This window comes from Aricia agestis, chromosome 1, assembly GCF_905147365.1.
Source record: "Aricia agestis chromosome 1, ilAriAges1.1, whole genome shotgun sequence".
Lineage (NCBI taxonomy): Eukaryota > Metazoa > Arthropoda > Insecta > Lepidoptera > Lycaenidae > Aricia > Aricia agestis.
Window position 1 is genome coordinate 3,587,541 of NC_056406.1, and position 17,323 is coordinate 3,604,863.

Consider the following 17,323-nt stretch of genomic DNA (forward strand, 5'->3'; position numbering starts at 1 on the left):
TATATATGTGAGATATGCCAGCAGGCATCTTCGAAGTGGCAATGCGTTGCTACCGTAAACATCCAATCTAGTTACGTTAGTAACATAGAATATCATTGCTTTTTAGGGTACAAACACTGACATCTGAAAATATGTTCATAATTATATAAAGTTAGCATTCAATATCAAGGTTGCTTTCAGGTATTTTTTTTTGTAACGTTAGGGTCTTACCGGTCTAAGAAGAAATGTCATCTGGGAACTGATTTTGTCTTTAAACACTCTTCTTGGAACATAATATCTCATAATTTATATTTTATGCTTGATATTTTAACTTGCATAACTGAATCCTTTGCATCATTCATGTTACCTGCAAAACAATAAATTCAATTACATGATAAATAATATTGATTTTAATTAATTGTAATAGAAAGTATCAAAATCTTTTACCTGTACTTACCAATGCACTGGGGTATTTCATGTAAACAATCTTGTTTTTGTTTAAAAGTTGCATCCTTTACACTTCTTTTTTGTTCGTATTTACTAATCATAGCTAAAAGCAGTTTTCGCAAATCTCTTTACAAAGTTTTCGTCACGTTTAAACAAAGAATATAATCACTACTGCGTTTCAATTGGAATTTGGAAAATCACGTAAACCACAGAAATATTTTTCACTTTGACACATAAACAACAGATGCTATAGGTGACACTGACGTTAATGACAGTGCTACCATAATCAGTTTTGGAATAAAAAGCCAGTCTCATCTTTCGCTAGCCAGACTCTATATACTAGTAATCTGTGGCTATTCTAGTAGTAATCTGTGCTCTATTCTCTAATGTCACAAATAATGTAGGTAATCTGTGAAATAATGTCATTAGAGAAAAACCAAGGGGTGTTATGTCATAACTTCAAATTATTATTATGTGCTAAATAAGGTATGTTTTATCTAATATCTATCAGAAGTATTTAATAGTAAAAAAAAGTATACTAACACGTTCATTTGTCTTGTAGTTAGCACAATGGCAAGCTTAGTGAGGACATCCCTAGTAAAGGTTATCAGCCCTCAAGGAGGCAAAATATCAGGATGTGCGATTATCCACAAGAGAACTATTATGGGGAAGGCCTTAAGGGAGACCCTTCCACCTCGCGACCCAAAGCCGCCACCGTTCGATTACGTCAACAAACACTACACTTGGCTTCGCAGCCTCCTGGACCGCACAACTCATAGATTCGACGAGAACTCCAAATTGATCGTGGTCGATGGACCCGTAGCCGTGGGGAAGACTAAGTTCGCGGCCGCTCTAGCCGAGGACCTTGGCATGAAGCATTTCGAGGAAGCCAATATGGACATCCACTATATTCGTCCGAACGGTATCGATCTGCGAATTTTCGACGACAAAATTCCCGAGGATACCAGAACCTTCGATCACGTCAACTTTAACCGCGACCCAAACCACCGGCTGGCCGGCAACTACCAAATAATGATGTATATAGCTAGGTACAACCAGTATATTGATGCCCTGGCTCATATTTTCAACACCGGTCAGGGAGTGGTATTGGAAAGGTCTCCTTTCTCTGACTTTATATTCTTGGAAGCTATGTTTGCCGAGAGGTACCTCAGTAAGGGGGTAAAATCTGTTTATTATGAACTGAAAGCCAATACTATTGGTGACATTTTGAGACCTCACCTTGTCATCTATCTCGATATCCCAGTTGAAAAGGTAATTGTTTCTTTTTGTAATTTTAGGTAAAATAATTATATATTTATATAATGTTGCATGTTTTAAGTATATGTACCATCGAGGAAGTTTGCAATTGACAGACCAACATGATTTGGTCGAATATGTCAATTCAATGTTAATTGTGATCTGTCAGCTGAGTTTGACGTAACGCAACCAAACTATTTAGGTCCCCGATTTGCATAGGAATCAACTTTTCTGATAGTATATTGCAATTTGCAGTTAACTGCTTAAAATAGCCGTTAATTTAACAGCGAGCCCTTGGACTGAACAAGGCCATTCAATCACACATCTAGTTTCTTAATTGAATATTTGAGTCGCACGAAACATTTAACACTACTTAAAAGCCGCCGTCTAATTTAATTAGTTCAGCGCTAGGTGCATTTTGTTTACAATATGGTGTCAACTAGTTATGTAACTTGGGGTTGTGGGAGTTCAGTCCCAGAAGAGTTTTTTGATTTATGAAATTGAACTTTTACTATTTGTAATATACAATAATCCATAATAATATATCTATAATAAATAAAAAAGTTATACCTTTATAATTTTGTTACTTTTGATATTATAGGTTGAAACACTTATGGAGTTTGTCGCGGAGCACTTTTATTAATCCCGACATTTCGGCTGCTTTAGAGTGGCCACGGTCACGGGTGGACTGAGGTGACAGGTGTCCAATTCATTGAAGTTCTTCAACTTTCTGAAGGTTCATCAATTTTTGTTTGAGTTCTGATCAGTGTTGTGACCAGGGCCGCTGTAAAGCAGCCAAAATGTCCTCATTAATAAAAGATCTCAAAACCATACCAACAAAATGACAACCTCTGTGGCTCAGTGGTGAGCGCGTTGGTAGCTCAAGCCGGGGGTCGCGGGTTCGAATCCCGCCGACGGAACAAAAAGTTTTCAGTGTTCCCGGGTCTAGATGTGTATTAAATATGTGTATGATATAATAAAAATCTTAAATATATGTATATAAAAGTATTAAATATATTTCTGCTGTCTGGTACCTGTAACACAAGTCCTTTAGGTACTTAGCACGGGGCCAGACTGACGTGGTGTGAAGCGTCCATAGATATTAAAAAAAAAAAAAAAAAACAATCAAGTGTTTCAACCTATAATACCATGAGTGATACTCACGTAAACTTAAAAAATCATTTTGTTACTTTGCTAAAACTCAAGAATGGTTGAAAGAATTTAGGTAATTTTAGCCTTGAAATGTTCATGGAAATCCAAGACTTACTTATGTAAGGACAATGTGCACCGCATCATCTAGTATTATAAATTATAATGTAATATTGTTAGTCAAGACAAAGTGTACAATTGCAATTAATTTAAAATGCGTATAGGTGCAAGAGAATGTGAAAACTCGTGGACTTCAACATGAGGTACAAGGCAAGGCTCTGACACCTAATTTCCTGAAGGAGATTGAGCGGCAGTACAAGAACCATTACCTGCGTGAAATCTCCACACATGCGGAACTGCTGGTGTACGATTGGACTGGTGGTGGTGACGTTGAAATTGTAAGTATCAATATAAGAACCTACTGTTTAAAGATACAATGGTATAGAGATACCTAGACATAATAAGGGCATTCATAAATTACGTCACACGAAATTTGTGGATATTTTAGACCCCTCCATAGTCCTAGTCACTTAACCCCCCTTACCCCTTCTCTTACATTTAGAAATTATTTAAACAGCAATTCCAAAATTGCAAACTTTCAAGAAGTGCAATCAGCAATGTATGTGTTCTAACACTTAGGCCGATATAAATAGTCAGTACTTAAGATGCGACCTGGTCTTAAGAGGATACCACAGCAGCTAGAGAAATGAAAAAAAAGTACGTGTAATATCTATAGCTGTCTCCCTTACCTCAAGCCTATACCGCAGAACGCGATAGAGACAACTGCAGAAAATCCAGAAAATCAACGATTCGTTGTCCCCTGATTCCTTCTCCAAAACTTAACCGATTTAAGTACTTTTTTCATTAAAGATTAAAAAAAGGCTTGAGCTGTGTTCCTATGTTTTGCTTTTTTTGTATAATCTATCCAAATCTGTTTTCTGGACGTTTGAACACAGTGGAAAATCTGGCCATTTTTTTGGGTTTTTGAACGTTCATATCTTATTTAATAATTAAATTATGAAAAAAAGGAAAACATAGGGACATTGTATTAGTGGCCGTAGATATTCAGGAAAAAAATTATAACTCTACTAGCATTATCCAGGGAGGAAACAGGGGACAGCGTTTGTATGGGAAAAATGGCGGTGTGGAATCCTCTTAAGACGCGGTTCGGCTCTGTGATTGGTCCAAATTTTGACAGCCAACCAATCACAGAGCCTGAACCGTGTCTTAGACCGAGATGCATCTTGAGTACTGACTATTTATACCGGCCTTAGATTTGGAAATGTGATGTCACAAAATACCTCTGTATTTCACACTACCATCCCACTGTGTTTCACACTTTGTCCCCCATAAATGACATAATTTAGGGATGGTCACATCATATTATGGTTATATTAATAAAAATAATAACTATTTTACTTTTATAAATATTTCTTTCAACTTTCGATTGATTATTTCAGAAAACCAAATTAAGATTAGTACTGTACTCCGAAATTAATAATGCGCATAGAAGTCTTCGTTCAAAGGAAATAGAAGTAAATATCATATAGCCGGTGGCTGTCCGCTGTCGCTGGTCCGTCATGTGCTCCGGGAAGCCATCGCGGCGTTACCATGGTAACGTCCAAGCAACGTCGGGTGCCTTCGCTACAAAGCGCTGTTTTAGTTAAGTTTAAAACAGCGCTGGCAGCGACGTCTTCTGACACTCGGGAAATACGACCGTTGCCGAAAAATTACGAAAATTTCTATGCGCAATATCACTTTGGGAGAACTGTAAATCGTTGGTGCACTTGTCAAAACCTCTATGTGTATTTAGTCAAGATTTCAGGGAAGACAATTAACTATTTTATTTAATGATTGATGGACTTATCAATAAATTAAACACTCTCAATCTCAATTAATACATGATACTTTTTGCCATCATACTGCATTTTTAGTTTATTGATAAGTCCATCAATCATTAAATAAAATAGTTTAGTGTCTCCCCTGAAAACTTGACTAAATACACAGAGGTTTTGGCTAGCGCGACAACGAAATGTCATTTCTTTTATAAATTCCAAGTGGCACTAACATTCATACATTTACACAAACTAGTCCTTTACATCCATTGTGGATGATTTATACAGTATTTTTCAGAGCGAAGTAACCACTCCTCAAATACTGTAGTGCCTGGGACAAGATTTAAATGTCCGTATGGTTGCCCAAGCGCATACGACATTCTCGCATTATAGTCGGCCTAGTCCAGAGGAAAGAACTAGTCAATACGTCTGGGACCAACTATGTGCGGGTTTCCTCACGATGTTTTTCCTTCACCGTACGAGCGTCCGTATTATGTACTTAAGATCAGAAAATGTCTCATAGGTACACGCCTCCACCCGCGTTCGAACCTGCACCCTCTAGGAGTGCGAACCGAAGGTCTACCCATTAGTACATTTACACAACATCAACAAATATTTAATTAAACAGCTAAATGTTTTGATTGGCAGGTGGTAGAAGATATTGAGCGTCTGAACTTCGAGCAGTACACAGAGCGTGTGGAACCCAAGATGAAGGACTGGCGTCTGCCGCGAGAAGTAGATTGGGCCGATAAGAGGATGTTATACACCGATAACAAGCATTATCTTATGAATCTTTTTAATATCCCTCGCTTGGACGTTCCCGAACTGTGCACAACGGCTGATGACGGTTTTGCGAGGGAACAGGTATGTATTGTGTTACTTTCAACTTATATTAATTTAATCATGAGATAGTTGCCTTACTCCTATTATACGCAGTGACCGATTAACTCTTAATCAATTTAAGCAATTGCCTAGGACATCACGTCTGAGGTGAGTAAAGAAGAAGAAATACCAGAAGAGTAAAGGTTCAAAGACCGATTCTAGTTGATATACGGATATGGGGGCCAACAGGCATGGATTGCTTAGCCCTTAGGGCATTGAGTAGTCTTAATCCATCACTGATTATACGCTGTAATGCCTAAATTAGTGTACGGGTCCCTGAAAGTGGGGTGGTGTAATATGCGTTACATCATCTGAAATGAAACATAATATTGTGTTTATCTAAATTGGCTGGTCGGCCCCTATTACGGCATACCCCATGTCTCTTACTCCCGACAGAATCAGAATCGAATAAGCCCGACCTCAACAGCTACTGCTATTTCCGAAATTTTTTTCAGCTTGTTTAGCTCCCCCCATTTCTTAATTCTGTCCAGCAATTTTCCAGGCTTTTCCCAATCCCCATTCCATCACTTTACGTCCTTATACAGTCAGTATAAGGACGTAAAGTGAATGGATTTAAGAGCTCATAATAGGCCCCCTGACGGCTATACTAGCGCACGGTCGTGCTACGGCACAATTTGGAACTAATCAGACTTAAAATTTTATCATTTTCGGTAAGGCTGCTTAGGGAAGATGCGATATTTTTATTTTTGTGTTTATTTTAAAGAACTCCATGTAGAATAGACCACAAGTATATTAAAAAAAATAAAACACTGGAATTTACTGCAAAAAATGCGGTTACAAAATTGTAATTTAAATTTTGGCGCCAAAACGGATCTATAGTCTGTATGACGTCACTACTGTTTGACAATGGAGAATGTTACTAGGTAAGCCAAATTGCTTGAAATTTTGTCACAGCTGGTCACAGTAAAGCCTGTATGTATACAAATACACTAGTTTTTGTTGTAGTCAAAAATAATTAAGTAGTAGTTTTGATTTTATTGGCATTCAAAGTTTCGAAAAATATCGAGTCCCGCTAACAGTCCCGTGACCGCTTGTGAAGTCATAATATCACAATTGCACCGCGCGGGCCCCATACAATAAGGGAGATCACAGACGACAGACTTTATGTGCGATCGAGTCTGCGGCGCCCATACAGTCAGCATGGCTGCGCCATGCCGACTGCCGATCGCACAAAAAGTCTGTCGTCTGCGATCTCCCTAAACATGAAATAACGGCAACAGGTAGGCACTTGGAATTTTCACTAAGGCCTTAGTTATATGTGTACTTTAATATTTAATACTTAATAATATTAAAATAAAATAAAAATTTAAGGGGGTAAAATAAAAATTTAAGGTACTAAATAGGTTCAAAAAACGATGATGCGTGGTGTGAGTGAAGTGATGATGATGACGAATAATCTAATATGCTTAGTAGCATATGCTTTCAGTTCTTAAAACAAAACCGAAACCCCCAAACATGTATTGAAACAGGAGTCAGGTCAGCAGCAGCAGCGGTATAATTTAAAAATAGACTTAGTGATATCGCCTTTATTGGTCAGCTTTCACAAGCAGAGTGAACCCCTTTTTTCCGTTACCACCCTATTTATACATTTTATGATTATTAATTATTAACAACTACCTTCTTACATTTTTAAATATTAAATATTGTAAATATGTTCTGATTATTATTATTATAAGTAAGTATAACATTATTTTAAATTATATTTTATGATTAAGTAAGTATATTAAACGATTTTATAATTATTAATTATTATTTAAATAGGAACCAATCATTATTAGGAAAGTAATATTAATAAAGGTGTCATCACTGGAAGTCAGTTTTGTAACACTCGGCCATCCTGCACTTTGCTGTGTCCCACGGCAAATTGATTGGTTTTCATTGCGTTATTCTTTTGTACCTGAAAGGAAATAAAAGGGGACAGTAACTGCACTAATAAAATAATATAGTGAACACAATTTTATAGTAATACAAAATAATATCAATACATCATCCAATATCCATGTTACGTTGAATTAATTTTAATTAAATATAAGATTAAATCATAGCTCTCAAATCACACAGAAATAAGTTGATTGTTGCATGTAATGTTTTGTTATATGGTTTCAGGTCACACAGATCTAAATAATTTGTTAGATATTATTTTAGTATCACACAGATCTAATTGATTATTATTTATTAGATATTATTTTAGTAGTTTCACACAGATCTAATTTATTTATTAGATATTATTTTGGTATCACACAGATCTAATTGATTATTTATTAGTTATTTTATTTGTTTCGAGACACACAGATCTAGTCTAGTACTAGATATTATATTTTAGTTTTGTGTCACACAGATCTAGAATTTTCACTAGATATTATAGTCGACATCACACAGATACTTATTATTTTAGAATCACACAGATAAGTCTAAATATCCTTATATTATTATGCTTTGAATTGGTAATAAGGCTGGAATTTAGTGAAAATGAAATTTAGAAAAAGAAAATTACGGAAAGAGTGTAAATTGACATTTAAATACACATATTATATTATTTTTAAGTTTTAACATAATTTTATTAATTACTATCTGCATAACAAACTTATTGACCAGATCACATTAGTGTGTAAAATAAATAAGTTCTACGCTTTAAACGAATGTTAAGGATTTAACATTTAAGTGTAATAATAAGTGTTTTATAAGTGTTTATACAACTATCACGTGATTTTTAACTTTCTAGCAAATCTATAAGGTCGTCCCTATCTACTTCCCTATCAGAATCGGTCGAACTATCTGAAATTGAGGATTGATAAGGGCGCAAGGCCTCTCCGGGTACCACAGCACTAAACTTTTTGTATCCTTTAATGCCTTTTATGCTGCTAATATGGTAACGGTCAATAGAATGGTCAAACTTAGTTATTTTATAAGGGCCCGTATACTGACTGCCTAATTTTTTGGTGACACCCCCAGTGTTATCACGAGACGTCCCGCCTTTCCAAAGTACTAATTCGCCTAAATTGTATTTCCTACATTTTTTATGTTTTTTATCGTAGCGATTTTTCATAACCGTCATGTATTGATCAATTTTATTTTTGGCTTGGATCCTCCGATTCCCTAACCTCTGAACTAAATCTGGGTGATCAATACTAGTCGATGGGTAAGCAGGCAGAAGAGTGTTATTATGAGCGAACATTAAGCTGAAAGGAGTGCATCCAGTAACTGCATGTGGGGTGTTATTGATACCCCACACGACGTCAGATAATTTGTCGTCCCAGGTACACTCACTTTCCGCCGTAGTATTGAGTCCGTTAATAATGCTCCTGTTTACCCTCTCGACTTGGCCGTTAGAGCGTGGCGAGGCTATTGCATTTAAAACATGTTTAATCTGTTTTTCGACGACGAAATCTTTAAAATATCTACTCGTGAATGCTACGCCACGGTCCGTTATTATTCGGGATGGGTTTCCGAATATCGATATAATTTCGCGTAAATTTTTTATAGTCTCAACGGAACTAACACTACGCATGGGCCTAGCGAATACGAATTTGGTGAAAGAATCGATAACAACTAATATATAAATATTTCCATTACGGGATTTAAGAAAGGGACCCAAATGATCGGCGTGTAACGTGTGCATGGGTATGCTAGGCTTCTCTATAGGGTGCAGCTCGCCCTCAGTTTTACCGTAGTTTCCTTTGGCATAAGCACACTGTAAACAAGCCTTAACGTACTTTTTTATAAATCGAGTCATTCCCGAAAACCAGAATTGCGACTTAATAAGTTTTTCACATTTATCGAACCCCAAGTGGCCCGCTTGATCGTGATATTTTTGTAACAGGCTCCATTTCGAAAGCTTAGGTATCACAAATCTATTCCCGTAGAGGGTTTTACGAAATAAACGGCCGTCTAAAACTACGAAGTTATTTTTAATGTCCGAATTTTGAGTGTCCTCGCCGAGTTGTTTAATAATATGTTGTATATTGTCATCCTGTAGTTGCAAAGTTATAAGCCAATCGTCTTTATCAATGCTAAGAACTGAAACTGTATGTAAAGGATTGCGACTAAGGGCGTCGACGTGTCGCATGCGCTCCCCGGAACGATATTCTATCGCGATATCAAAATCTTGGATCGTGAGCCACCAACGAGCGATACGTGGAACGAGATCCTTTTTTGTGAGCGTGTTACGTAAAGCTGCACAATCAGTAATAACCGTGACGGGTATGCCAGTGAGGTATATCCGAAAACGTTTTAAGGACTCTACGACTGCCAGGGTCTCTAGCTCGTAGCTGTGGTAATACTGTTCCTCCCTTGAAGTAACACGGCTAAAGTAAGCTATTGGTTTTAGAGTATTGTCATTTTGGTATTGTAACATAATTCCTCCTAGACCTAACTTACTAGCATCCGTATGTAGCTCCGTTTTAGCACGTTGATTATAAATTGCCAGTACTGGCCTTTCAGTTAAAGCTGCCTTGAGATTTTCGAAAGATCGTTCCTGTTCGGGGCCCCACTCCCAGTTAACAGACTTTTTAGTGAGAACAGTAAGCGGACGAGCTATTTCGGCAAAGCCACGCACGAATTTTCGGAAATAGGAAGCGAGTCCAATGAATTGTCTAACCTCGTGTACGTTACGAGGACGCCTAAACTGCGACACACTTTCGATTTTAGCTAATCCTGGACGCACGGAGCCGGCAGTCACTTCGTGTCCTAAGTAGTTTATACTATTTTGCAGAAAGGAACATTTCTGTAAATTAAGTTTTAAGTTGGCACGGTCTAGAAGTTCGAGAACCTGCTGAAGTAAATCGATGCCCTCATCTATACTCACCGAAGGTATTGTCAAATCATCCAAATAAATTGCTAATTTATTGTTTAAAGGTTGTAATGCCTTTTGGATGAGACGAGAAAACACGGCGGGGGCGTTGGCCAGACCAAACGGCATCCGAAGGAATTCGTACTGCCCTGTCGATGTAACGAATGCAGTCTTGTGTATAGAGTCTTCAGACATTCTAACTTGATAATAACTTTGCGCTAAGTCTAAAACAGTGAACTGCATTTTCCCTGAAAGCCGATTGATCTGGTCATCGATATGTGGAAGTGGATATCGATCCTTAATGGTCTGGTTGTTGAGAGCGCGGTAATCGATACATAAGCGGTAATCGCCCCCCTTTTTTTTTACCAATATTACAGGACTAGCATAATCCGAGTTTGACTCGCGAACTATTCCCGCTGAAATCAGTTCACTTATCTTTTCTTCGACCATACCCGCCTCCTTATATGACATTCTATACGGTTTCCTGTGTACCGGTACATCCGTTTTAGTATGAATACGCATCTCTAATAAACTAGTGCATCCTAGCTGATCACTACATCCTGCAAATGCCGTATTATATTGGTTCAACAAATCCAATAACCTACTACAATAAAATTCACCAATATCCCCAACCCTTATATCCGAAATGTCTATTGGTTTCGTTTGAACCGTATTTAAATCACTGCTAATTTGGCTATTCGAAAATAACATTACATCGGTTACGTCGAAAATGTCAGCCCTTGTGAGTAATTTACCCTTTTGAAAATAAATACACGTATCGCCTAAATTAGTTATTTGTAATGTATAGTCACCGAATTTTAAGATCGATTGCGGTATATAATACGATACATTGTCAAAATCGAAAATAATAGTCCGCGTCACGAGTAAACTGCTACTGTCTAAGTTATGTGTAACACAAACGTTAATTAAACGGGTATCCCCGGGCTGTAATTCAAGATCGTTCACTAAATACAAAGGGATTCTTTCTACAAAATCGTTAGAGCATAAATTAATATCGGATAAAAAGTGGGTACTATGAAAATTGCTATTTATGTTCGGTACTAACATAACAGTTTTATAGTTGGCTATGAGTGTTAAATTTGGATGTTTTAATATAGGGCTACCAATTATCATATTTAAATCCTTAAGGTCCGTGTCGGTCACTTCAGCCTCACTATTTACACTAATGCTATCTATACTTATTGTGAATTTTACATTACCTAGTGACGTAATATACAAACCGCCAAAACCTCTCATTAACAAGTTTGATTTAAAAATATTTAACTTCAATTGCTTAACTGTCTCTAACGTTAGAATATTAACTTTACTTCCCGTGTCGATATAACCTAGTAATGCTACTCCGTCGACCATAATCTTTTTCTTATAAATATCTGATAGAATTTCGTAACTGTTATAATTAATCTTACATACCTGCACACTGCCGCGCTGGTCTTGTGATGCGTACCGTCGGAGCGCGTCGTCCGTCGTCCCAGCAGCATACCAGCAGGCACCGGAACTGTGGCCCAAGCGTTGACAGATCTGGCAGCGAGTGATGCAACAGTCCCTGGCTTCGTGACCGGTTTTGCGACAGTTGTAGCAAGTTTTTGGCAAAACGGTCCCACGACGCCAGCTCGACGTTTGCTCCGCCATTTTTGTACCAACGGCTTTGTAGTTTTCGAGCGATGATAGGAACCCGAAATATAGCTGTTCTGGTGTTTCGCAATTGTAGGCCTTCGCATTCGGTCGCAATTCAACGGGCAACCCACGAATAAGACACGAGGTAGCCGCGTCGCCTTTCAGCCCACACTTCTTGATCAAGGACATCTTTTCATGGAAGTACCTCGTCATGGTTTCGTCGTTGTTCTTCACCCTCGCTAGCATTTCTTCCAGCTGATCGACGTAATCCGTGGAGCGTGGGAAGGCGCACGTTAGATTTTGCTTCCACTGCGACCACGTGGCCGTGTAGTCCTCCAATTCGTCGTACCACTCCCTCGCAGCACCACGAAGGCGAATTTGCATCACGAAGATACGATCTTTCTCGTCCCAGGAATACATATCTCCGAGCTGGTCAATCTTACTTAGCCAGCCCTTTACATTTGTCGTTTTCTTACCTGGGTCGAGTTCTGGTATGACTTCCGCTTCGAGATGGTTAATTCTCCTCTTCTTGCTTGTAACCAGTGGACGTGGAGAGGGACAGGTCTCACTACCTTCGTTTGCCTCTTCATCCGATGATGTCTCGACGGGTTTCGGCCTCTTCTTTCCCAAGCCACAGCGATATGGACCCATCATGGTGTTGGAAAGGAAAAAAAAATTTGGTCTTCGTCCCACCTGATCCCACTTCTGAGATGAAACAGGAGTCAGGTCAGCAGCAGCAGCGGTATAATTTAAAAATAGACTTAGTGATATCGCCTTTATTGGTCAGCTTTCACAAGCAGAGTGAACCCCTTTTTTCCGTTACCACCCTATTTATACATTTTATGATTATTAATTATTAACAACTACCTTCTTACATTTTTAAATATTAAATATTGTAAATATGTTCTGATTATTATTATTATAAGTAAGTATAACATTATTTTAAATTATATTTTATGATTAAGTAAGTATATTAAACGATTTTATAATTATTAATTATTATTTAAATAGGAACCAATCATTATTAGGAAAGTAATATTAATAAAGGTGTCATCACTGGAAGTCAGTTTTGTAACAGTATCTTCAAGGAGGTTTGAGTTCCGTTCACCACCTTCGAACCATGGTATAATATTTTGGTACAAAATCTTACTTTTTGGTAAGATTTACTTGGAATACTTCATTATTTATCCAAAATCACTAAAAGTTTCTATTTGGAATACTTCAGATTATGAATCGAAATCACAATATCATCCAGATAAATATGCGGTTTTAGTATAAATAGCGAGGAATTACCTCGATTACTTATGGATCCCATCATGAAGTCACCTTTTTTATGAACATGGTACAAAATTTGGATTAAATACGGTATAAATCTTGAAAATCGGTCCACAAACGGCGAAGTGATCGTTGAACATACAAAAAAAAACAGACGAACATATAACCTCCTCCTTTTTCGAATTCGGTTAAAAAATTACAAATAAATAATCGGCCAAGTGCGAGTCGGACTCGCGCACGAAGAGTTCCGTACCGCTACATAGCAAAAATAGGCCAACAATAGGGAATATGCATGATTTTTTTTATGACTTTAATTAGTCCTTTATATCTTTATAAATGAGAATAAAACATAAATAGGCTTCAAAATATTCAAATTCTTCTTTAAATTGAAATTTAAAACATTGATTAAATTGGTACCGTTCAAACGCCGGCTTTTAGCGCGCCATGTTCATGACGTCAGATGTTATGTCCCGTGTTTGTTTCTTTTAGTGATTCATTCAGTTACTTCGTACTTATTTTCGGGTTTATTTGCTATTGAGATCATGGAAGAGGCTAAAAATCCTTCTTACAAGTATTGTGTGATACTTAAGTGCAAAAGCATTACTAGAAACACACCTGACAAAGAATTTTTCGTATCCCAAACGATTTAAAAATACGAGAACCATGGTGTAAGATGATGAAAAGCGATAATGTATCTCCATAATCGTGTTTATTACTATTGTGATGATCATTTCAACGTAAGTATGCTACGTATATACTTATATAGCATGCTTATGTTACTGTTATACATCTTCATGCGATTTAGTCAAAAGTGAATTAATTTTGCAATAGAAGATCTGAAACAAACAAGTAAGTAGCTGCTTACGTAAGTACTCAACGTAAATTGTTCATAATAATTGGAATGTCTAATATATAAAAATATAAAAAATTCTCGTGCCACTGTTTTTGCGCGAACTCCTTCAAAACGGCTAAGCTAAGCTAATGTTGAAATTTTGTATACTTATACATTTGTTAGGTCTGAGAATGGGTTTTTATTCACTTTTTAAATTTATACTAGAAATAATTTATATGGCAAAAAAACTTTGCCGGGTCAGCTCGTAAAATCAAGATTTGAAAAAAAATTCTAGCATCATAAATGCATTTATTTTCGGTAGATAGTCCGATTGTGCTTTGATAAAACCTAATATAATATACTCATTTACAAAACCTAAGTTACTCATAATATAGATTCACTAGAAATCACCAGTTTTAAACTATTTTTCTAACAAATACCACAGTATGAATATCGACGCCGATATGTAACATCTGACGTCACATTTCGTTTCGACCAATGGTGGCGCGTTTAGTAAGTTTGAATTTCCCTCCACTAATTTTCATTTTTTAAACATTTTAGGGGTTTAAATGATAACTAATTAAAAAAAATACCTTTTGATTATAATGTGAGGATGATAAAGATTACAGAAAAATATATTTGAGATGGAATTATTTTTTTTGCATATTCCCTATTGTGATTTTTGTATGGGAGCCCCCGTTAAATTTTTATTTTATTTTTACATTATTATTAATTATTAAAGTACACATATAATTAAGGCCTTAGTGAAAATTCCAAGTGCCTACCTGTTGCCGTTATTGATAAAGAGCAAAAAAGCCAAAAACTCTCGGTCGTACAGCTAGACCTAGTTTTGCTTATAAATCAGAAACTAATTAACGTATCCAAGTAATTCTTTCACTAGTATTTATTACAGAGAATATATATTTTTGACAGAGAATATGGACTGCTAATAATCAAAATTAGGTAACATTCTTCATTATTGACAATGGGCCTCACCTGATCGTACCTCTCAAAAAGTTGCCATGCCCCGCGTTCCATTTAGCGTTCAAAACGCTCAAAATGGAGCCATTTTTATCGTTTTTAACGCTAAATGGAACGCGGGGATAGCATGTGTGACGTCACCGAACGCTGATTGGTGTTTGGAAACCCGTTCCGTTTCAAGTTACTTTTAATTCGTACTTTTTGTAAAAAATAAATTATAAAATAATAACCTTGCAGTGGCCCTTCTTTTATATTTTTTTAACGTTTTAATAGCAAATTTTTCATAAATATTATTGAGAATCGAATCAGTTCGATCTTAGTGCAAACTGCAATATGGTACTCCTGACAACTATACCTATTGGTGCACGCGGTGGCTCAATTCGTTACAAATTTTTATAGTGAAAGTGAAGAAATTACAAAGTGGTAACATCGTAGTGTCATCCCTTTCAAATCAATCTAAGAAAAAAGGGATGACGCTACAATGTCGCCACTTTTTAATTTCTCCACTTTCTTGACAGGCTATAATGTTATGTGATGTTTGTTCAACCCTGTCGATCTTAAATTCTTGGTTTTTTAATTTTAAGTTTTAAATTCTTTTCAGGTAATTTTGTCGCATCCAGCCTTTCAGCACGAGGTGGGCTATATCCAGCAAACCGGCCTGCTGTTCAAAAACTCCATGCCCAAGTACACAGAGTATATCAATTAAATATGATTTGTGAATAAACTGTTTAGATGTTTTAGCAGTTTTGTTTCTTTATATGTTACAAATTATAACCCAGATCAAATAATGTAAAGAATAAAAGATCTTCAAACAAAAAGTGACGATTCTATCAATTCTCTGTGGCTCAGTGGTGAGCGCGTTGGTAGCTCATGCCGGGGGTTCATCGCGAGTTCGAATCCCGCCGACGGAACAAAAAGTCTTCAAAGTTCCTGGGTCATGGATGTGTATTAAATATGTGTATCGTATAATAAAAATCTTAAATATTATATGTATAGTATAAAAGTATTAAATATATTTCCGTTGTCTGGTACCTGTAACACAAGTCCTTCAGGTACTTACCACGGGGCCAGACTGACGTGATGTGAAGCGTCCATAGATATTATTTTTATTAGGTATAAGTACTTATATTAAATGACGCCCGCAACTCCGTTGCGCCAAAGATCGTTGATCGCGTGGGAACCGTACATTTTTTCGGGATAAAAAGTATCCTAGGTATGTCCTTTCCTGGGACTCAAAATACCCAGCAAAATTGGTATGGGCGTAAAGATGTGACAGAAACACTCTCTTTCCACCAGAGCTGAGCGTAGCTGTGTTGCGAGGAATGTGTTTTTGAAAACCAATAGAATCGCATCATTGACATGACTTTGCCATGACATCGCTCGACGCTCAGCGCGGCGATGCTATTGGTTCTCAAAAACACATTCCTCGCAACACAGCTCCACTCAGCTCTGGTGGAAACGCAGCATACGAATAGTATGGACTATGAATAATAAAAACTAGTTTTTATTATTCGAATAATAAAGACAAGTTTTTATTATTCGAACAATAACACTAATTTTTTAACCGACTTCCAAAAAACTTGTTATATATAGGGTTGCCAGGTGACTCACGAAAAAATACCGGACAACCCCAAATGTTGGGTTGGTAATTGGTATGTCGCAAAAATACAGTTTTTTATATTATTATTGCGGTCATAAAATTGTGGTCGCCAAGACTATGCTAATTTTGAGAAAGCCTTTTACTTGATTACTACAACTTAATTAACGAAATAAAGGTAGCAACTTTAAAAAATTAAAATCACCTTAAACTAGGTATCAGTAGTACAGTACCGACTTCTCTCAAAATACCGGACATTGTTCTGTCCGGTATGACCTTTTATTTTTTACCGGACTGGCCTCGAAAATACCGGACTGTACGCTTAAATACCGGATATCTGGCAACCCTAGTTATATTATAGGTCAGGCTGTGGATTTTTTTTTGTTATTATTCGTAAAGTATGGATAATAAGTGCGGCATTCACATGACACATCGAGATAGTTAAGTATATAGCGGCCTCATTTTCTACTTTACGTAGTAATATTCTTTTAAAATAAAATAACAAGAGTGGTTTACTTATATAATATTATATTTATATAAATGATATATAATTATTTATTGTTAGTACATTTTTACATAGACATAATATATTAGCATTATAGGTTTATGCATTTTTACAACGATGTTTAGTAAATTATTATAGT

General features: G+C 36.7%; 1 protein-coding gene across 1 annotated transcript; it reads left to right on the top strand.

The window, feature by feature from the left end:
* Positions 1–835: 835 nt before the first annotated feature.
* On the top strand, positions 836–15,822 carry LOC121726279 (NADH dehydrogenase [ubiquinone] 1 alpha subcomplex subunit 10, mitochondrial). Its single transcript, XM_042113565.1, has 5 exons — positions 836–920; positions 988–1,698; positions 3,057–3,230; positions 5,316–5,531; positions 15,684–15,822. Exons 1-5 carry the CDS (start codon positions 915–917, stop codon positions 15,786–15,788), a joined length of 1,212 nt encoding a protein of 403 aa, XP_041969499.1. The 5' UTR covers positions 836–914; the 3' UTR covers positions 15,789–15,822.
* Positions 15,823–17,323: the final 1,501 nt, after the last annotated feature.

Coding starts and splice junctions, on each gene's coding strand:
- LOC121726279 (XM_042113565.1), top strand. Junction 1,699..3,056: donor TCGATATCCCAGTTGAAAAG/GTAATTGTTTCT, acceptor AAATGCGTATAG/GTGCAAGAGAATGTGAAAAC. Junction 3,231..5,315: donor GTGGTGGTGACGTTGAAATT/GTAAGTATCAAT, acceptor TTTGATTGGCAG/GTGGTAGAAGATATTGAGCG.